Source organism: Tamandua tetradactyla, chromosome 14, assembly GCF_023851605.1.
Source record: "Tamandua tetradactyla isolate mTamTet1 chromosome 14, mTamTet1.pri, whole genome shotgun sequence".
Taxonomy (NCBI): Eukaryota; Metazoa; Chordata; class Mammalia; order Pilosa; family Myrmecophagidae; genus Tamandua; species Tamandua tetradactyla.
The window spans coordinates 79024375-79046881 of record NC_135340.1 but is presented as its reverse complement, the minus strand read 5'-3'; the positions used below and the strand labels follow the sequence as shown (position 1 = coordinate 79046881).

The 22507-nt window shown below is 42.9% G+C and overlaps 1 protein-coding gene across 11 annotated transcripts in view; it reads right to left on the bottom strand.

Moving 5' to 3' along the window:
- Window positions 1-22507, bottom strand: part of TLN2 (talin 2) — a 491250-nt gene that overhangs the window by 30601 nt on the left and 438142 nt on the right. For all 11 annotated transcript variants that reach the window (XM_077128095.1, XM_077128103.1, XM_077128097.1 and 8 more), the window contains 4 exons: window positions 21476-21661; window positions 14129-14236; window positions 1127-1232; window positions 170-294 (listed from right to left, as the gene is read on the bottom strand). In XM_077128095.1, the coding sequence (XP_076984210.1) occupies window positions 170-294; window positions 1127-1232; window positions 14129-14236; window positions 21476-21661 (525 nt within the window). The remainder of the gene's footprint in view (window positions 1-169; window positions 295-1126; window positions 1233-14128; window positions 14237-21475; window positions 21662-22507) is intronic.

The following is a 22507-nucleotide window of genomic DNA, read 5'->3' as shown; positions in this document are numbered from 1 at the left end:
TTTCCATACCCTGTAAAAAGGCAGTGGACAGTTAGAGCAGGTTGGCATCTTGCTTCTCTAATCACCTGGAGGGCAGAGGACAGGCTCACTGTAGCACACCTAGCCCATTTCATAGCCATTCACTAGAAAACCTATTCACATCAGACAAGCACCACAAATTGAAACTCACTTTTGGTTTTGCTCTTGGTTTCAGCTGCTCTAACTTCTTAGCAGCAGCCTCAATGGACGCTGCAGCCCCCAGTAATTCTGTTTCTGCAATGACGGTTGGGTCTTCTGGATCCACCCACTCAGTTCCTAAAATCAGTCAAAAGAGTCATTCTTGGTAGCTGCAAACCTCAGGGCACTGGCTTAATTAAGAACAATATGTGGATGTACATGCAGGAAGGTTCCATGAGCCCCCTACTGGCATGGTCCTAAGGGACCTTCAGTCTAGCGCTCACAAAGGTCCGCTGGAGGCAGGGGCTGTAGGATCCTGGTTTACTAGATCAGCTGTCTGTACAGTCATTCCCCAGGGGCAGTCATCAGTAATAGCTTTGAAAATCAAGCCTCATGGACCAAGGTCATCTTGAGCCTTACTCAGATTTCCAATTTAAAGTCTGTGAATGTAAGTGCTGACCACAGGTATCGGCTATTCTCTTCCCCCTGAGAATCCATGAGGAATAGCCACTCACTTCAATTCAAAGAAAGGATAATTTGTGAGAAAACTTTTCCCAGATGAACTGACTGCTTCTATGTAACCATGAAGAAGGGGACAAATAATGTTCTCAGAAAGCCCCATTTTCTAAGCATGAGGGTATTATTTGTATGAGAATATTCTGATGAATGAAAATGCAGATGCAAATTGGCGAGAGTCTTATAAAGAGAGTGAACAATTCTAGACTGTTTAGACCAATTAACTATTTAAGACAAAGACTGGAGAGATTTGCTTCAGGGAGGTTACTTTTTAAATCAAACTCTATACCCATTTGTTTTAAAAATTGACTCGGTATACTCCTGACTGCATTTGTCTAGAAAGGGCCTGTGTTGGCCTGGGCTTTTTCTCTGCTCTGTTCACTGAACTAGCCCTGTGTGGGGCAGGGCAAGCTCTGCTGCCCAGTCCAAGAAAACGGGAGAGAACTCAACCTACCTTTCATGGCCTCTGCTGCCTGGATGAGCTCAGTCACAGCCCCTGCGACGCGCTTGGAGAAAGCAGCCAACTGGTGCTTGAGTTCTGGGGTTGGCTTCTGAAGAATCTGTGGGTGAAGAACATGTCAAATGCATAAGGAGGAGGATAACCGTGGTGACAGGTAGCACACTGTTGCTGGTGCATGCAGAGTCAGACATCCTGGTTTTAATTTTAGATTGCATCTCGGTCCCAAAGTGAGTTCAGAATCATTTAAGACTCATTGGGCTTCAGTTTCCTCACATGAGAAATGGAAAGCTGGGCACAATAAGGGATGTCTTTAAAGTCCTTTCTGACATATTTCACAAAGGTCATAAAGGAGATGACGTTCTAAAGACACATAAGAGAAATACATGGATGGTAAAGTTACTCAGAGTGTAACAACATTTTAGGTGAGCACAAAAGCTGGCTACAGGCCAGTTGGTGCTCGTGCTCATAACAAAGCAAACATACAGCCAGAGGGAACGCGTGGCCGTAGAGGGTCCTGGAGCCCCCAAGCAGGCAATAACTAACTGATTGAGAGGGTGGATCCTGAAAGCACAATCCATCTCTGGCACTTTGACCACAAGTTTTCTAGAAGTTCTAAGGATATGCTTTCAAATCTTTAATTAGTTTCAAAGGCTTTTAAAATTTGTTTTTGTTTTTTATTTCAATAGTATTAAAAAAGGTACTGAAAAATTCTAACTCCCAATCCAACTTAAAGGATACTGTGCTGGTTTGACTCTGTTATGTACCCCAGAAAAGTATGCTCTTTTTTTTTTTATTATTGTATAACATAGCATACAGACAAAGCAAAGAAAGAAAAAGCAATAGTTCTCAAAGCATTCTTCAACAAGTAGTTACAGAACAGATCCCAGAGTTTGTTGCTACCATACCATCATCTTAGATTTTTCCTTCTAGCTGTTGCAGAATATAGGAGGCTAGAAGGAATAAATATTTTTTATCATCACAATCAACTTTTTTTTTGGACTATGTTCTTCTAATCCATCTCTGTGGCTACAGGCCTATGGGTCTTTTTGATTAGGTTGTTTCCATGGAGATATGACCCACCCCATTCAAGTACAAATCTTAATCCCTTACTGGAAGATTTATGAGAGGATAAAAGGCAGAGACATTTTTGGAGAGATTTCAGAGAGAAGAGGGAAAAGCGCAAAGATATTTTGGAGAGAAGGACCAGCAGATGTCACTATGTGCCTTCCCAGGTAACAAATGAACCCCAGATGCCAGCAGCCTTTCCTAAGAGAAGATGCCTTAATCTGGACATTTTCATGGCCTTAGGAATGTGAATTTGTAACTTAATAAATCCCCTTTGTAAAAGTCAACCCCCATTTCTGGTATATCGCATTCTGCCAGCTTTAACAAACTGAAAACAAACATCCTCACTTGTTTCTTCCCAAATTCATCAAAGAATGGAAGTAAGAAATGGGATGGATTTAACTTCCAATTCGTATCATCCTGTGACTTCATAAATTTGAAATTCCTCTTTTGAAGCTCTTTTTTGCATCTCTTCCCCATGTAACCTTCAGATTTAGAAATGTGAAGAGTCAGGAGGAAAGCCCAATGGCTGCCTGTTTATGCACTATTTTGGAGACTGAGTAGGATCAAGCCTGGGCTATAGAATTGTTCAAAGCTGTGCTCAGACCTGGCCTCATCTGTTACTGGTTTGTAACTCTGGGCAAGTCACTGGACTCCTCAAAACTCGTTTCCTCTTCTGTGAAACTGGGATAATGCCTCCCCCTTAGGGCTGGCGTAAAGAGCGAATGGAATAACAGGTGGAAGTTTCTCACACAATGCCTGCAACAGAGCAGGCATTCATTACTTGTTAATACCCTTCAGGTGTCCCATGATCTCTCTCCCCGGGCCAGATATGTCTTTTGGAATCCTGGTCTAACCCTTTCTCACTAAGTCTGTAAGAGAAACTAAGTTTTAAAAAATCTGGGGATGGAAGAGTTAATGGGTTACCTTGTGACCAGCGCTCGTCACACACTGCAGGAAAGGAAAGACGTAGATCTTAGAGCATTACTTGACATGTATCTATTCCCATCCTTCCTCCTTTTGCATCTTTTGAATTTATGTTATATTTGCTACTGTCCTATGATTTCACCTGGTCTGTTACTCTCATTCGCTTGCTCTAGTACCTACATATGGTGCAATGCAGGTACAAGAACTCAGTACAAACCTGTGAATGAGTGAATAAATAAATAAATGCAAGAATGAAAACAAACTGACAGTACAGGGGCAGGTCCTAATGTGATGGTTTCCTAGACCAGTTCCCAAAGAACACTAGAAGCATGGAGAGGCTGACTGGAGAGGGGAGCACATTTTACTTTGTAACACAGCCAGTACGTAGGCAGTTTAGTTCAGTGTAGGTTCTGCAATCAAAACACTGGGGTAACCTTGGTCTGGTTACTTATCTCCTGAAGCTTTGGTTTCCTGATCTGTTAAGTGGGGATAGTTACAGTCCTTTCCTCATAGAGTGCTGGTGAGAGTATGCAAATTAACGTGTATCAGGGGCTTCTGATGGTATTAGTCTGGTGCACAGCCTGGGCATCAGGATTTTAAAAAGTGATTCTCATATGCAGCCAGACTGTGAATCACTGCTGTCGATCAATGGTGGTGTTTGCCACCATTTAATTATAAAAGGCTTGTACTATATTTATCTGCTAAGTATATGCTATAAACCACCAGGTGGATAATGGCTTTAGGTTCTGAACAGCTAAGTGATCTGTAGGAATCATGGAACATTTTCTCTACAGTGGCCAATACAACATGAGTAAACAGAGTTAAGACATAGTGGGGAGACTCATAGTTAAACGCTAAAGACTGCAACTTTTCCTCTAAGAGCAAGAACAAGGTAAAGATGCCAGCCCTCACTCTTACACTTAACATTACAACAGAGTTCCTAGTGAGTGCTATAAAGTAAGAAAAAGAAATAAATGGCATGCAGGTGGGAAAGGAAGGAATAAAATAGTCTTCGTTCACGGACAAAATGATTTTCTATGAAGAAAATTCTAAGAATCAACCAAAATAAGCTGCTAAAATTAATAAGCAAATTGAGCAACGTCACAGGATACAAGTCAATACAAACATCAATTGGTTTTCTATATACTACAATGAAGAGTTAGAACCTGAAATTTTAAAAGACCTAAAGCACTATAATAGCATCAAAACATTATGAAATAAATAGGGTTAAATTTGACAACAAATGACAAGACCTGTACAATGAAAACTACATTTTTTGAGAAATATTAAATTAGACCCAAATAAATAGACATACCACATTCAAGAATTGGAAGACTGACATTTTCCCCCAAATTGATGTATTGATTCAACAAAGCCCCAATCAAAATCCCACCAGATTTTTTTGGTAGCAATTGACATGATGATATTAAAATGTACTTTTTCGGAAAAGCAGTGGACATAAAATAGCCAAAACCATTTTGAAAAAGAAAAGCAAAGCTGGAAGCCACTACCTGATTTTAAGACTTATGGTGTAGTAATCAAGGCAGTGTGGTATTGGTTCAGAGACAGACATATAAATGAAGGGGGCAGAAAAGAGAGTTCAGAATGTGGAAGTCACCTTTAATTCAATGGGTTCAAAGTATATTTTTTTCAACACATGGTATTGGAACGATTTGATAGTTATATGCAAGAAAATGAATCTTGACCCTTTCTTCATACCATATGTATAAACTAATTCTACATGGATCATAAACCTAAATTAAGAACTAAAACTATATAAAACACAAGAAAAAAGTTTAGTGATCTTGGATTTGGCAAAGATTCCTTAAACAGTACCCCCAAAGCATGAACTACATAAGAAAAAAAATCTAAAAACTATATTTCATCATTATTAAAACCTTTGATCTTCAAAAGACACTGTTAGGCATACAATGGATGCTACCAGGCAGTGAAAAGGAATGAAATACTGATTTATACTACAACATGAATGAACTTAAAAACAATATGCTAAGGGAAAAAAATCTGTCACAAAAGAACACAGAATGTATGATTCCATTTACTTGAAGTCTAGAACAGGAAAATCTATACAGACAGAAAGATTAGTGGTTGCCTAAGATTAGAGGTGGTTAGTGGGGGGAAATGAGTGCTAATGGGCATTAGATTTCTTTTTTTGGGGGGGGGTGATGAACATGTTTTAAAATTAGATTAGGGTGATAGTGGCACAATGCTAAATATACTAAAAACCATTTAAGTGTACACTTTAAGTAGGTGAATTCTGTGGTATATAAACTTATATATCAATAAGACTATTTAAAAGAAGAGAATGAATGTGGCATGCACATGAAAGAATAACAGGAAGCTGCGATATAATCCTAAAAATAAATTGATGACCTTTGCAAATGGAAACATGCAGTTCATCTTAAATGCTTAGTATCAGTTCATCCTAAATGTTTACTGTATGGTTTTACTTTCATATTTATCTAAGCTCTACCTGCAGAAAATGTTTTCCTTTGTTTTCTCAGCTCTCAGCTGTCATTTTCTTTCTTTTTTTTATAAAACATGTTTGTTCCATTCCCTCCACTGAAAGACACTGTTTCATGAAAATGAAAAGGAAAGCCACTGCACGGCCAAAAGTATCTGGAGAACATATAACCAACAAAGAACTTATACACAGAAAATTATATGCTATACTTCAATAAAGCTGAGAAAAAGTAAGATTTAAGGGGTGAGGTAGAGAGACCTGAATTATCAAAGTGGAGTGATTAAAAATTTATATCTTTAAAGAAGAGCTCTCTTCCCTCACTAAACTTAATGGAGAGAGAAAGCACCACTTCTGTGCACGCTACAACCCCAGAAGAGAGGGAAAGGCTCCGTGATGAAGGAGTCGAGCTATGGATAAGACAGGAGGAAAGAAGTTCTATTTTATTCTACATTAAGTCAAAATGATTTCTAGTAGCAGGCAACAGACAGAACCAAATTAAAGTTCTCCTAGCAGAACTGGGGGTAATTATTGCCCTGCCAAAGATCTTACATTGTGGTTTTGCAAAAGTATTCAACTGTGATTGCTGCAGAGGCACAGGAGCTGCTTCTCACCCAGCAATCCAAATCCTCTACGATGAACTGGCAAATAGCAGATGGGTGAGGCCGCCACCACTGAGATGGGCATCTCTCAAGCTTCAAACACAGTTGCTTCCAGTGCAGCAGGGAGATGGATCTACCCAAATTAGAGCCCACTGTTGAGAACTAACTGAATTCTCCAAAGAAAAAGTTTCGCCGAGGAGGAGGAGTTCCTGGTTTAGAGTCTCCTGATGCAAAAGGTTTCATCTGGGCTCTTAGGTCTTTGAACCCTCTTAATAATTTAACAAGCACTTTGTTTGTATGTGCTGATATATCTTTGATGAGAATAGGGGAAAACAGGAAACGGCCCAAGGTTTCAACTCAAAGGGGCTGAAGATAAAAAAAAAAAAAGGTTCATAAGAATGCTAAAATCATGATATTGTAGTTATTTGCCTCCAGATTTTAAAAAAAAAAAAAAAAAGGAGAGAAGAGAGTGGGACTGGGACAGGATATAAAATTAATCATTATTGACATATTTATTGAAAACATAAGGATCTGAAGCAAATAGGACAAAACGGTAGTTTAAATGGAATATAGAGGGCATTGTTATTATCTTCTGTATTTCTAAACCTCTTCCAAAGTAAAACTAATAAGATACACAAACTAACCCAAAAAGCTTATAACCTTGGCTCTAAAGTATTTTAGCAGAGCAGGGCTAAACTAGTTTAAGTTCAGCCACATATTCATGGGCTTAAACATAAGAAAAGCAGCCCACCCAAGAAGTCTCAATGGTCTTGTGCCACCTGAAGGTGACTGCAATTGTTCTCCTTAAATTGCTGAATTCTTTATCCAACCTTGATTTCTAGAATTTTCTCTCCTTTTGTAAAAAAATGGACTATCAGGTCTTTCTTTAGCTTTCAAGAATCTCTTTGAGTTGTTAAAAGACAAGAGATCAATTTTTCAAGAGCTCCAGGAGGCATACCCTAAGGATCTCCTATTCCAGTACGGATGTAGGTTGACTTGCTTTTCAGAATGGAGATTCCATGGTCACAGGATCGGATCGCACACTGTCTTTCTGTTAAGACCAAAGAATGAGGAAGGGGTGGGTGTGGTCTAGGGAGTTCAAATCTCTGGTTTTTTGCTCTTCCTTTTTTATCCACCATGCCCCAAATATCTAACCTAATCATAGTATTGTATTCTATCCTAAAGATAATTCCAAGGAAAATCTGATGTCTTTTCTAAATTAACAATTTGGCTTTCGCTTTCTGATTCTATCTCTTAAAATTCCCTCAGAAAATGAACATGCCAGACATTCCCATTTTCCTCATTTCTTACTGTGTCACGGCAGTGGCCTCCTAAGGGTAGAATAATCTTCCCTCACTCTCAAGATTCATTTTAGCCCAGATTTCTCTGACGTCTGTAATGGGAACTTGAAATTTGGAAGGAGGGAGGCCCAATAATGTGAAAAGTGAACTTAGTTTTAGCAGCTGGCTCAACTGTAAACTACAAATGCCCAAAATGTAGGAGGCAGATCACGATCACTGTAGTGCCACATATTTCAGTTAGTAAAAACTTGTATTCTTCATACATTTGATAATCCCATGGAAATCGAGGTATTTTCTTCTTATATTTTTATTTAAAAATACCTGTTGAAGAGTCTAGCTTTCTAAAGAGAACTAAGAATAAAAATACAAACAAAAAATACATGAAGCAATAATTTTTCATATTACCTTGGAAGTCAAAGTTATCAGCACTCTTCACCATTACGGTGCAAAAACATCCTTCATGCAAAAGCTGAAACAAATTCTGTGTGTTTTATAGAAATAGTTTTGACATCATTTAGTTTTCCCTCCTATAATGATTTCATTTTAGTACTAGCTACATTCATACCATAAACCTCCAAAGGGCCTTGGAAAAATAGGACATATGTATTTCTATCACAATTACAGGTTATAATAACAATAACTGTACACAAAGAAGTTATCAGATGCATAAACCTCTCAAGTTTGCAGCACATAAGGTTTAAGTGTTCTCTTTCTGTAGTAACACAAGGAAGTACCTACAGCAGAAAATGAATCAAAATAGGAGCAGCCAAGTGAGAAGGATGTCTGGGAGCAAAGTACAATATGCTGTTGTCCAGGGCCCTGAAAACAAAGCAGTAGTCCATCCTCCTCCCAACCTTTAGCCTCTACAGCCACATCCCAGATGAGGGCAAACTCCTGAATCACATGTGATGCTGGGTCTCCCTGTGGCATGTGCTCTGCTTCCTGGACCAGTAAAGCTGCTGATCATCATTAAGGCTAATGCCTGTCATGGCAGTAAGTGGCCATTAAGCTGGGGTCCACCAACGTGTGGCCCAGGAGTGGTCTTAGACCTTCTCTAACGTTCACAGAGACCCCAGGCTGCTCAATGAAGCCAACCTTATTTGGATTTTAGGATTCTCTGCCTTATTTTGCTCACCAAAACAAGGTGGGCATGGAGAGGAAAGGTGAGAAGGAAAGAAGAAATGCTTTGGCAGACTGAGCAACTGGTTCCTGGACACTGGGAGAAGGTTTAAAGTTGGCATGAGGTCAGGGAGGGGCCCTGCCAGAGTTTCATTTTCCTTCTCCCCTGTGAGAAACTTCTCTCCTCAAGACAAGTGCAGACACTTGACCTTCTTTAAAAAGAGAGAATTCTTCTCTCCAATACAAGCTGTCTTTTCACTGAAGAGTGAAAGAGAAGAACGTGACTTCATTAAACATCTTCAAGGCCATCTGTCCCCTTTTCAGCCAGGTCTCTGGATTTGTTGGAGATGAGACAAGACTTGGGCCCCTACACAGCACCATTCTTGTTAAATGTTCACCGAGAGCAAGGGTGGCATGACCCGCCATCAAGGGATTGAGAAAGCCTTCTTGACCAAAAGGGGGAAGAGAGAAAATGAGATGAAATAGTGACAGTGGCTGAGAGATTACAAATAGAGTCGAGAGGTTATCCTGGAGGTTATTCTTACACATTATATAGATATCCCCTTTTTAGTTTATGGTGTTTTGGAATGGCTAGAGGGAAGTACCCGAAACTGTAGAGCTGTGTTCCAACAGCCATTTTTCTTGAAGATGATTGTATAATGATACAGCTTTTACAATGTGATTGTGTGACTGTGAAAACCTTGTGTCTGCTGCTTCTTTTAGCTAGGGTATGGACAGCTGAGTAAAAAATATGGATAAAAAATCAACAAATAATAGGGGGACCAAAGGTCAAAATAAATTGGTTAGATGGAAATAGCAGTGGTCAACGAGAGGGAGGAGTAAGGGGTATGGCATGTATGAGTTTTTCTTTTTTATTTCTTTTTCTGGAGTGATGCAAATGTTCAAAAAATGATCATGGTGATGAATACATAACCATGTGATGATATTGTGAGTCACTGATTGTATACCATGTATGGAATATTTACATGTTTGTATATTGCTCTATGAATAAAAATAATAATAATAATAAAGAGCAAGGGTGGAATGTGTCCATCTGATGGCCATGTGTGCAGGGCCCTGGACCTACAAAGGCTGTGATGGTCTCAGGACACTCTTCCTCCAGGCCTCCTCATCTGTTCTCCCCTAACTACACCATCTGAACTTATAATCATATAGCATAGTCCATTTATAAAGCTTGCCCATTTACTAGTGGGTATGTGAACTGTTTTGAGCCTCTTTATCTGTGAAAGAACGGTATAACACTCACAACTAGAGTGGTTCTTGTGAGGATTCAATGGGATAATGAGGGGAGGATATTTGGATGTGCAGAATTCTTAGCAGATACCCTCAAAGTGCAAGTAGCACTAATAAGAGTAATAATCATGTGGATGAACTGACAACTTGGGAGGTCAACAGAAAAGGTGTTATGCCTATTGCAAGGTCATACAGCTGGTAAGTGGCAGAACTAGCATTCAGACTGAGATGTTCATAGCCCAAGTCCAGTGAAATTTCCATCAAACAGAAGACTCATCCCCTGTGCAGTGATCAATGGTCCCAATCTCAGGATCCATGAGGCAAACAGGGGCTCACGGTTGGGTCCCATCAGCACCACTCAGCTGATCCTGGAAATCTACACAACAAGCTTCTTACATGTCCTCCCTACCTACCCTACTTGAGAAGACCATTTTTCTTGTTGTCAAATGAAGAGTGATAGTAGAATTATAGAGGTAAAGGTATAGAAGTAGGTTTTCCCCAGGACCTCACTGAGATGCTTTATTGGTATCCCAGGCTCTTAGTGGCATCTCAGAATGGAAGGCCAAGTCAACCACAGTTGGTGCCAAAGTGCAGTTAGAGTCTGAAGAGCTGGGCTCCCATCCTGACTTAGCTCCTAGGAAAGCTCTGGACTTGGGATAAGTCACTTAACTTATGCCTCATTTTCCCAGGCTTGAAGACAATCCCTTCTTCCCAACATATTCCACAGCTTTGCTATGAAGTTAAAGTGAGATTTATAGAAGTTTTTTAAAATTAAAAATTGATGTCCAAATATAAGATGTCATTCAACATAATGCAGAGGAAATTGGTGGCTCCTTATTGCATAATTTCTACCTTTTAAGCCCTCTATTGATTACTGGGATAGACACCTGATGATAAAAAAAATGTCTGGGACATCATTTGTCACACCTGTGTTCTAGAGCATTACTCCTAGAAAACAGTTTGAAAAAAGAAATGTTTAATGGTCAAATAAGATGTTTATTCCACTCTTTACCAAAGTTCCCCAAAGTTAGTACATTGACAGCTCTGAGAAGTTCTGCAATAAATGTCGGCTGTGCTTAACAAACTTTTCTCAAACTTATCTGGCCATGAAACCCTTTTATTGAAAATACCACACCTACAAATGCATAGAACACTGATTCCCTGGACTTCACTTTGGGAATTCTCTTCTACCTCCTCATGCAAAGGAACAGATGATAACTCCCACAGGTCCTTTGTTTGGGACTTCATCACTGGTGGGCAAATGCCTATAAGGTGGGCTCCCAAAATAGACCAGGACAGAAGCTCTGGTTTAACAAATATAATAGTCATTATTATTATACAAAATGTCCCTACTAAAGGTGTTTCCTACAACTTGATAAGATGCTAGAGCAGTTGTCTCCCAAGGCTGTTTTTCCCCTTGACAAAGATGTGACTGACCTTATGGATCATCCACATCATGACTCTGGCTGCAGTTAAGAGGCTCTGAAAGTAGCGTCACACTCCCAGGACAGAGAGCGGCAAGTCTTGAGACCTGAGCCCTAGTTTCCTTGGGAGGACAGAGCAGAGAGAATAAATGATTTGATACCAGTTCCCAGAGAAGTACACAGAGACTGAACAGCCCAATTTGGGTGAGACACATGGTCTGCTCTCACCAGCTGATCTCTGGTGCCAAGAGCCACCTAGTCCTCATACCCCCAACCCCCTCCTCCCCTCTTGCTCTCAGGTTCTCATTGCTCTTGCAGACCCAGCCTCGTGTGCCTTCCATATGCTATGGCCTTTGAATCTCCAAGTCTTTGCACATTTTCTTCCCCTTCCTAAAATGCTCCCCTCCCTTAGCTGATCCTCCATCTTTGCAGTCATTTTTATCCTTCATTGAAAAGGCACATACCTACCCTAATCCCCATGCCTATTCATAAACAATGCCTACCTCTGTGCAATCTCGTTACCCTCCAGCAAGGTGCCTTTTAGTGATCTCTTTTCTCCCCCACTAGAGTATAAGACCCTCAAGGGCAAGGTTTTGGGTCTCCATGAAAACTTGACAAATATTGAACAGATGGCATGCAATAACCAAGTAGAAAGAAGTAACATATTATGGCCAAAGCAGCTGTGATGATGTTTTCCCTTAGCAAATATAGAGACCCAGTTTCCAATAGGGAGTATCCATTCACAAAGTATCAATTATTAGTGTTGCTCAGATGCAGACACAGATGCTAGAAAAAATATGGTTAAACCAAAAAATGCAACTGGACAAAAGTAGCAAAATGGAAATGAGAGGAGCCCTTCTCAACAAAGAAACAAGATAAACATAAACAGGTGACAAAGAGAGAAAGGACTGAAAACAAGGAGAAAGGGGGTGTAGGGGAAGAGCCTGCATTCAGCAAGCAGCATGGGCCCCATGCTTATAAGCCCTGCTCCATTGCTCAGTGGGAGATGATACACCCCAGGCGGGAAGGTCCATTCAACCACTGAGCTACATAGCTCGGGTTTTCAGACATTCTCATTTAATTCTGCACTCAACTGCCTGTTTGACACTTGAGGAAACAAGCCCACATGACAGTGGTGCTTCATTGTGGCATTTATTCGCACTATGTATGTGGCAGAGCCGGAGTCTGAACTCAAGTCTTCTTAAACCTAAGTCTAATGCTGTACCCACAATACTTCCCAATTTTCTGATATAACAAGGTTCCAGGTGACTAAGAATAAACTGTTTCATCAAAAAAAAAAATTCTTTTTGGAAGCCTTGAGGGTTTCTTCTTCTTTACCATGAATTTCCTGCTGGGTGTATCCATGGATTAACTGTGTTTCAACACTTACAGCTGGTCTGGCTGGAGAAGCACTGACTGGCTACACCTATCTGTGCCCTACTGGGTTCTATTCACCCAGGGATCAGGCCTTGGGGATCCAATGTTAGCCCAACCCCAGACTAGCTGCTCTCCCAAAAGATACACTTCTGTACTGACCACTGTTACCTGGGCAAAACACAACAGTAATAATTGCTTAAAAGACCTAAAGTGGTTATTAACATCAAGAAGATATTAAGTTTTTGTTTATGTGTTAGTTTTTAAGGAGAAGCAGTGAGATGCCAGAATGAATACAGAGCTGGAATGGGGGGACCTGGGAGTTGGTAGCAGGTCTGTCACTGAGTAGCTCGGTGACCTCAACCAGGGGACTGAACAACCCTGGTCTCAGATCATTTAATTGTCCGCTAGCCTCACATGGCTACATGAGGACAAAAGGAGAAAAAAACCCGAGAATTCCCAGAAAACTGAAAGCCTGACAGTCCTCTCCTTTAGGGCCCTGCAGCGTGCATCTGCAGGTGGCCTTTCAGGCTTGGGGAAGAACAAGGGCAGTGATGAGGGGGCGGAGGCACCTTCAATTCTCTTCTGGAGGTGGCCCAGACTCACGAACACACTCTCTCACGGCCTACTCCAGACCTCCCACAGTTCTAAATGTGGCACCCAGGGGCTGGGTGAGATAGATGCGTACTAGATACAGTCCCTGGTTCTCTGTGGTCTGGTCATCAAGGTCTGGAGGAACTCAAGCCACCCCAGGGACTGGGAATCCGGGACAGCCTGAGGCTCACAGATGGGCAGGCTGCCCAGCCACAACTCTGAGCCCAGCCCCTCAGGGGTCTTCCATGTCCGCCTTCGTAACTCAGCCCCATGCTGGGCACTTCGGGCTCAGAGGGAGGGAAGAGTCACTTCAGTGTGATCTCAGCCATGCACTCAAAGGCTGGAGGAAGTCAGGAGAGGCTGCTTGTCACCCATTGCACTGCTGATCCTTCCTCCTAACTTGTCACAAAGGTTGGTTTGGTTCTCAAAGGAGCATCCTCTGCCTTTGCAGGATGACCTGGGGTCTTCATAACAGGGACCTTCTGATACTGTTTCATTGGTGGCACTGACTGCCCACCCTGCATCTGCGTCTCTCCCTCTGCCCAGCCCTCCTCCTCCTCCTCCTCCATGCCATCCTACTCTTGCATTTTTGTTGAAATGAGAGCCAGGCTCTCTTGGATTCGAACTTCAACTTTCCCAGACTATGCTTTTTTTACTCTGTGGCTGGATCAGTGCAATCCAGGAAAATTCCAGCTCAAACCAGTCTCAGCCTCACAAATGGTGCCTGGAAAATGCCCAAAGAGGGCATCTGAGGAACAGAGGCTCTGGGTCTGAGCCAGCAACAGCAGGGCTTCAGCCACAGCAGGGCATTACTGCATGCAACCCTTCCCCAGCCCTGCCCCACACCCCCTGCTCACCACCAAGACGTGTTCCAGGAGGCCCAGGTAGCCGAGGCTGCATTCCGTCCCGTACCGCAAGGCTCTGGTTCGCACCTCTTCACTGACATCGGGGTGGAAGGACGCTTGCTGAAGAGAGAAAAGAATGCTGACATCTTCAAGTAGGAAGAGCCACCCGGTGAGTGGACCCGGTGGCAAGGAGGGGTCACCTACTTAGCAGTGTCGGACAACCTGGACCCAGAGTCAGGAGACCTTGATTCTGGAACTGTCTTAACCTCAGTGACTTCTCTGAGGAACTCTCCCTGACCCCCTGGATAGAAGCAGTACCCGCCTCCATATTCTGCGACCTCTCCACTCTTTCCACAGCAGGTTCTCTGCCAATAGTCTGCGTCTTGACTTTGGTCATCCAGGGCCAGACAACGGAGGTAACTCAACCTGGTCCCTCTTTCCTTTTTATCTTTCTAATGTAAAAAATTCCACATGTACTAAAAAGCTCAGGAAACATTATTGGGGTTTACAGCAGGAGACACTGTCCCGGGTTAGCGTGGCCTCTCTTCAGTGATGTGAGCGCTGCAGGCTCCTCTCTGTTTATAGCCTGAGCCCAGGCTCTCACACCTCAGTCTGAGGAAGTTGCAGTCACAGAGAGGTCTCCTGCCACCAAGGCCCTTTGGCTCCTGGGAAACCTCAGATAATGAGCTCCCCAGTACTCTCAGAGGCACCGTAAATACTTTCTATCAATTATATATGTCGAGAAAAAATATGTTATCCAGGGCATATGGATAACACAGTATCTTCGCATTGTTTCTTATATTTGAGACCTGCCAACTTGAGTCATTCATGATATATCATTTCAGACAGCATAGCCATTCATGGAGATGCCAGATAGAATACAGAGTACCCAGTTAAGTTAGAATTTCAGAGAAACAATGAATAATTTTTTAGTGTAGGTATTAGGCACCCTGTTTTTGTTTGTTTGCTTGTTTTTTCTGAATACGGCAGCCATACTTCAGCTTTCCTCCTTCCATAGCCTCACTCTGGAAAGAACTTGGAGGGGCTTACAAGAATTCATAAAACAGAAAACTGCAGATAAATCATAAATGAGGGTAAATACAAACTGCACTTAGGATAGACAGTCAAGGCTGGAGAGGAGTAGTGAGTAGCTTCCCTATGTTTCTTCTGCTCAAGCCCAACCCCTGGGAGTGGGGAGTGCCGCGGGAACACCTGTGGGCTCTCCCCTTTCCTGCTCCCCACCTCCTACCCCAAAGGAGTGGGGTTAATTTGAATGGTCAGCACCTGTCTCCTGTGAGCAGGTTTTACTCCTCTGAGGACCACGGTGCCTCAGCAGCAGGAAGCAGGAGGCAGAGCCATGCCCTTAACCACCACGCTTCATTCATCCTTGTAGCCCTGTGTCTCCAACTGTAAGGCACAGAACAGCACTTCCGGTGAAACACCATGGCGGGAAGACACTGCTTATACTTACGACGTGAAATTACCTCCATGAGATCACATGCAAGGCCCTTATCTTAGGGGTATGTGAGAGGTGAAGGTGAGACGCCCCCAGATTGAAGCTCTGTAACTTAGTAGCAATCTCTGGAGTACAGTCTGGCAATAATTAAAATGCTTTATCATTTGATGCACTAATTCTACTACTGGGACACTTGCCTAAGGAAAGAGTCCAACCCACAGAAAAAGCCAATATGCTCAAAGATTTCACTACAGTATAGTGTATGAATAAAAAAAGTCATAGATAATTAAATTTCTGCTAACAGGGGTAGGCTTATTTTCATTAACATAGGGATTTTGGTGTTTTTTTTTTTTTGCAAGGGCAGTTACCCGGAGTCGAGCCCAGGTCTCCAGCATGGCAGGCAAGAACTCTGCCTGCTGAGCCACCATGGCCTGCCCATTAACAGACGATTTTGTAGTAAGTAAAAAGTCAGTTATAATGACGTATTGCAACACAGAAACAATTATATGTCAACTGAAACCACAGATACACAACTGTATTTAACATACACATATGCACACGAAAGAAAGATCAGGAAGAACTACACACTGAAATAAACTCAGGGTATAGGTAACCCCCTCTCTCTGCCTAAGGAGTTAGTGTAATCATCCTGTTCTGGTGAAATGAGCCAGTATGACTCTTACCGCACCTCCCTTTTGCCCTGCTTCCTCATTGTATGCACACGTTTTCTGACAAGCTGCCTCATTCCCTTTCTTCAAAGGGGTGGGGAATACAGGAGACCAAAGGAAATGTAAAAGTTCGCAAGTTTACTGACAAATCCTATTCTAAGAGGAGCTTTAGGGCTCCCAGTGACACTCGTCACCAAGTCTGGTTTTGGCGTGTGAAGCCAACACACAGGCTTCAGAGCGCTGGCTCGCATTGTGTCCTGTAGAGTCAGGATGGCCTGAGCCAGGGACAAAATAACTGAGAGGAACTGAGTGGGCAAGCAGCACCCATATGTTTCTAGTTAACCTCCTGTGAAAACAGGGGAACCCATATGAAGAAAGAGACTTGAAAGTCTGAGCTGCCTTCCATTTCCAGCTTAATCATGGACTTTTTTCTGTTTGATTTCTCCTTCTCATTTGATGTCTATAGCATGGGAATAAAAATGACTGTCATTCATCAACCACGGCGACCTTGAGCGTTATTGCTAAGAGGCCACAGGCAGTAGAAACAGATTGGACATGATATCAGAAGACCTGGTTTCAGTTTCCGTTCTGATAGTAAATAGCTGTGTGTCTTTGATAATGCCATTTAATCTCTCTGAGCCTCTGTTTAATCACTCAACAAACTGGTATCATTATACTTGCCCTTCCCCTCTAAATCAAATGACAGAATATATATGATAGCACTTCCAAAACTCTGTACAAGACAGCACTCGGAACCACGTTCTGCCAGGTAAGTACTGTTCTCTGATTGAGACTAATCCTTCTTGAGGTCATCACTCCCGTCAGGCAGAGCTGAGCACAGCAAAATGGCAAATATGCATGGCCTCAAGACAGAGTCCAAACTCCCTGGCCTGGTAATCATGGCCCTTCATGAAGCTGGCCCTACCTACCTGCCCACACCTACCTCTCCACCCCACCTTTACTCTCTATCCTCCATTATGTGTAGGAGAACCATAAATGTGGGGCTGTCTCTGACCACCAGGCCCTCGCACACCAATCCTTCAGCCTGGCTGTCTCACCCTCTCTTTACCCAGTTATTTCCAACTCATCCTTTGGGGTCTGGCCGTGAAGTCTCTGGGTCTAGAGGGCTTTCCTCAACCCCTAGACAGGGTGAGGCTGCCTCACCTCTGGTTAGAACATCCCCTGGCTCAACACCATGGTAGCACTTAACATCCTGTATGTATGCTCTCATTTGTGGTGAGGTTCTAGAAAGTTGCTGTGAACACAGAACTGGCAAATATTGAACCATTGCTCTTGGGGGAAATACAGGTTCCTGGAAGCCTCTGGCTGTAACATTTTCATCAACCGAACAATACATATCTTGTTTTATGTATGTTTCTGTTTAAAGACACCTTATTTAATATACATTGTTGATTCATTACAAATGAACTCATGGCCAACAGTGCTAAAACTCACGCCCCTGAATGAAGCTTATCTAATGCACGCAATTTTTCCATCAGGCCTTCTTGCACTTAAGAACACTAGACAGCACACAAGCATTATACTTGGGGGGCATTTTAAACAGGAAGTGCAAAATCAAGAGAAATGTAGCACTAAATGTACCATGAAAGGATACTTGTTTACAGTATGAGAGCTGATACAAGAAGGTAGAACGTCACCTGTGTGACCTCAGCTGGGCACATGTACAACGGGAGACTCAAATTTTTCCTGGCACAAAGCATGTCCTTGCATAGAATCAAAAGTCAATTTATTTGTAAATACTTGTAAAAATTTTACAAATAAATTTTAGCAAGTAAGTGAATTTGCAAACACAAAATGTAAATAATGAGGATCGACTGTAATCTGCCCACATGTGGGCACCCCCACCCCCGGGCCGAGAAGGAACTCCTTGAGGGCAGAACTGGCTCTCTTCAAGTAGGACCCCAGTGTGTGCCCCGACCACAGCTAGCCTGTTTCATCCATGTTGCGTCCCCTGGAAAAGCTAGTGGGCTTCAGAAAGCACCTAACTTGCAGGAAAAACATGTACCACGCTGGACTGAGCAGTTTTCTTGAAGTGAATGTCATGACGGTGACGGCACGGCCACCACGATGCTGTGAGACTCACATGTATCCACAAAGCACTAACCTTGGCCCAGCCCTCAATCAATTCTACCAAGAGGCTGCTGGTAGTTTCCACCGAAAGCTGCTTGCTCGGTGTCACGGCCTGTGCCTGGAGCTAGTTGCAGACAGGAAAAAGACTCGTCTTACCCTCAAAGAGAGTAGACTATAGAGAGCCAGACATCCAACACACGCCACAACCACAACTCCTAAAACCTAGGTAGCAGCATATGAGCTGAGTGCCAGGGGAGTGCAAGAGAGGGTGCAACTGTCTGCCCTTGCAAGTCTGGTGGGAAGGAGAGTTTGGAGACTGGTGGGTATTGAGGCATTTGAGCTGAAAGAGTAGGATGCAGTGGTGTATATGAAGGGCTTCTAGGCAAAAAGAAGGACCCATGTATAAGAATGGCTACATGACCTGAAACAAATCTTCTTTTCCCCCTACCTATTACCCCAATTCCAGGCAGCCATCAATACAATGCTTCTTTTCTTCTATGTTTTGCGGCTCCATTTCATGCCTATAACACATGCCTCAACTACACAGCCCAATGACAGGAAGGCTTTACAGAACCAGATCTCAAAATTCCAAACAGGGATTCTTCGGTTTGAGGACAGACCAAAGGCCTCCACTAAGTACCCAAGTCTGTGCCATCTTCTCCCCACATCCTGCTTCCATTGTGGAGAAAGGAGAGGCTGTAGGCTAGGAGTCCTGAGTCCTTGTTTTAGTCTTGGCTCCTTCAGTAACTAGCTGTGAAGCTTTAAGCAAGGTACTTGGGCTTCAGATTCCTTACCTGAAAACTGGGAATAATTCATGTTTTAGCTAGGTAATTGGACCTTGTTATCAGATGAGAACATAGAATCATGAAAGATTCTAGAAAACCTCTGATAACATAATTACATGCCCAAACACAGGGATCCAAACCATAGCTGGTGAAAGAAGAGTAAACTAAGTCCACCACAACTCTCCAAAGTTAGCTCCAGGCCTGTACACCTGGATCACAATAGTCACCCTTCCAAGGCCACTCCTGGGTGTCCCAGATTTGCATGACTTCCTTGCCAGACTCTCTACTAACCCTCAAGACTTAACCAACGGCAAAAGTGCCAGCTGCTGTGTCTGTACAGGGGCTGATTTTGCCATTAATCCTCTCTCTCCCTGAGACTTGGGGCAGACTTTGGCCACCCTCTTTCCTGTTGCTGGAGCTTCCTGCATCAGATTTCCTCTCCTTGGTGACTTCATAAAAAGAAGCCACATAAACAGGTTTCAAAGACTCTTTGAGAATGGACTCAATGCCTCAAAAGGACATGCTTACACTATTAAGTTCTTATCTATTGAGTGGAGAAAATACACACGGAGGAAACAGTGGGTATTTTTAACCTGCAGACTTGCTTGTGGAAATGTTTACTGTACCTCCTACGGGGCCAACAATCATATTTCTGCAGGTGCTAGGGGAGATTTGTGAGGGGTTAGAGGTGAGTGGAAGAGGTAGGGGAGGCCTTTTATTTAGACAAGCACCAGCTCTCAAATGGCTGTCTCTCTGCTCATCTTTTACTCCACAGGGTGGAGGCTGGGCGGCCTGGTGGACACTGACCTTGACACTGACCTAGTAGGCCACTGCAGCAGTTAACTGGCCAGGAAAGCTCTGCTGTGCCTCTAACTCAGCGAAGGCAAAATGATCAGTGAAGCTGAAAAGGTGAAGTGGGTGGGCTGGGAGGGGAGGGAGCAGTGGTGCGCTGCAGAGCAAAAGTGCGTGGGGAAGGCCTGCCTACAGCTGCGTAACCCAAGGACTCCAGCTTCAGCTCAGGGTGTCCATCTCCCTCGTGCTCTGCCATTAAAAAAAGCACCAAAAACAAACAAACAAACAAACAAACTTTGGAGTTCTAAAGTAACAATTCCTCCTTCTGAGAGTTCCCTGAGGAGCTTATACTCCCTGATTCTTATAGGTATAGGGGAATAATAGTGGACAAATTAAGCTTCTAAAGATTCTCTTTTAAAATGCTACCAGCCCTGTTAACACGTGGATGATAATCCCTAATCATCACGTTTTCTCCCCAATGCCTTTTCTCAGTAGCTGTCGTGAGAAATTTTTTCCTACATGAATATGAGGATAATTTTATATCTATATGTATACCTTAACACTATGAAGTTTAGTAACTTTCATTCCAAAGTATATATAAGTGTTAAGAAAATGTCATCTGATTTTCAGAGAGAATGTCAATAACAACCATCCAAGTATACCTAGTGCCCTGTACACAACAGTGTCCTCAGCGGAGAGTTTCTTAGAGGTGCAGATAAGACGTTAAGAGAAGTAAATATTGAGTACAAGCAAGAAAATCCAGTTTGGGGGGCTGAACATCTGACACTTAAATTTTACAATGCTTTCAGTCTCTCAGGCTTTTTTTCATTGTACTCATTCTGAGGAACCTCAGAAGTGAGAGCTGGACCTCGTGCCAGCTTCACCTAGAGAACTTGCTACACCAGGAAGAGTGGCGCTCTCTTCTTCCCTGGGCCCTGAGCTGTAAAAGCTGGTGTGCAGTCTGTGGAGAAGCATCACCTCCTCAAACAACAGCTGATCATCAATCACTCACTGGGGCGAGGTCAGCACTCATTGATAAAAGATAAAATAAAGGTCACTGGGCTCAGGTCTCCAGGGCTTCCTTATCAAACCTGGGCCCAGGCAGCTGCCCTAGGCACCCACCCAAGGATTGGAAGTGTTTCTCCAAGATGTCAGGCATGGACATCATTATTGCAACACCTCTCCTAGCACAAAAGGGCTGACCTAATGGAGGTGGGAAGCAGTCTGGACAGAATAGTACACCTGGTTTTATTTCGGAGGACCTGGAATGAGATGCCACAGTTCCTGTTTACTACTCAGCATGGCCTCTACTGCATTCTCTGTAAGGTTCAAAGTAAAAGAAATAGGAAGATGAAGTTAACAGGGCAGAATCCACCTCTTGCAAACAAAGCTACCCTAGAGTCATTTCCCACAGGCTGATGCATATGTCTTTAGAAATATTTTTTTCCCACCAAGTTTAAGGCATTAAGCTGCTACCTTCTACACATTCTAGCCCTTTCCTTTCTCCAACCAACTCAAATGTAAGACAGAACTATCGATCCATCCACAAGTACGCCAAGGCAGTTACCTTGCAAGCTGTCAGCATATCTGACACGGCTTTCCTGCTCAGGTTGGCGGTAGCAATCACATCCTCCTGTCTACATGAGTTCCCAGCTGCCACAGCTTTGGCTGTTGCCATGGTGATGCCTTTCGTCATCCTTATTGACTCTTCAGGTGATGATGTCTTTTCAGGTATCTCCTTTGACTGGAATACCTAAGAATTAGAAATTAAAATAAAAAAGAAGACAAAATAATTTATTCATCTCTGACCAGGCTGTAGCTCAGCATCTGAAAATCGAGTCAGCTATGGGAAGAAACCATCAAATCGCAGGAAATTAGAAATATAATCTAATGAGAACCGTAGTATCATCCTTGCTTTCAATATTCTAGTGCTGATAAACCTTTAGCACCTCATTTGTGGGAACAACGTGGTGAGGGAGACATTTAAGTTTTAACCCGTTCATCTGCAGAAACTGACACCCAATATTTATCAACTATCCATTCCCAGGGAAGGTTGTCGTGAGGCTTACCTGTTCTCTTCCCCATCTCTGCTGGTACTTCTAGAAACTTCAGTTTCTAGAAACTCCGCAGTCCTGATGCTGGTTCCAGGTAGGACTAACCTGGATGCATCCCTCTGTTCTTGCCTCTCTCTTTAAGGGTGTATAGGGTTGGGGAAAATGAAGCATTTGGTTCCTTCTATTCTTAGCGTGTCTTATAAATATAACTACATAATGGTGCAGAGGCGTGTATGTCAAGTGTGCCATAGTGACATTGTGAATTTTTCAACAACACACGTGCACACACTACCTTTAGAGAAGCTGGAACAAATTAACCATGGCAACTGAATATTCCACTTTAAAGTTCTACCTGTCAGTCAGGACAGCAGTTCTTGGTTCAAGTCCATCTGTATCATCTTTTATACAGATGGAAGGTGCTCTGGCTGTGAGATGAATGTGCATCTGCCCCAGAAGAGGGCCCCCAACCAGTCAGTACTGTTCTGTCTGCCAGAGGCAGCCACATTTCATCAGGGAATCACCTTTCCTTTGGCAGAACGGAGGAC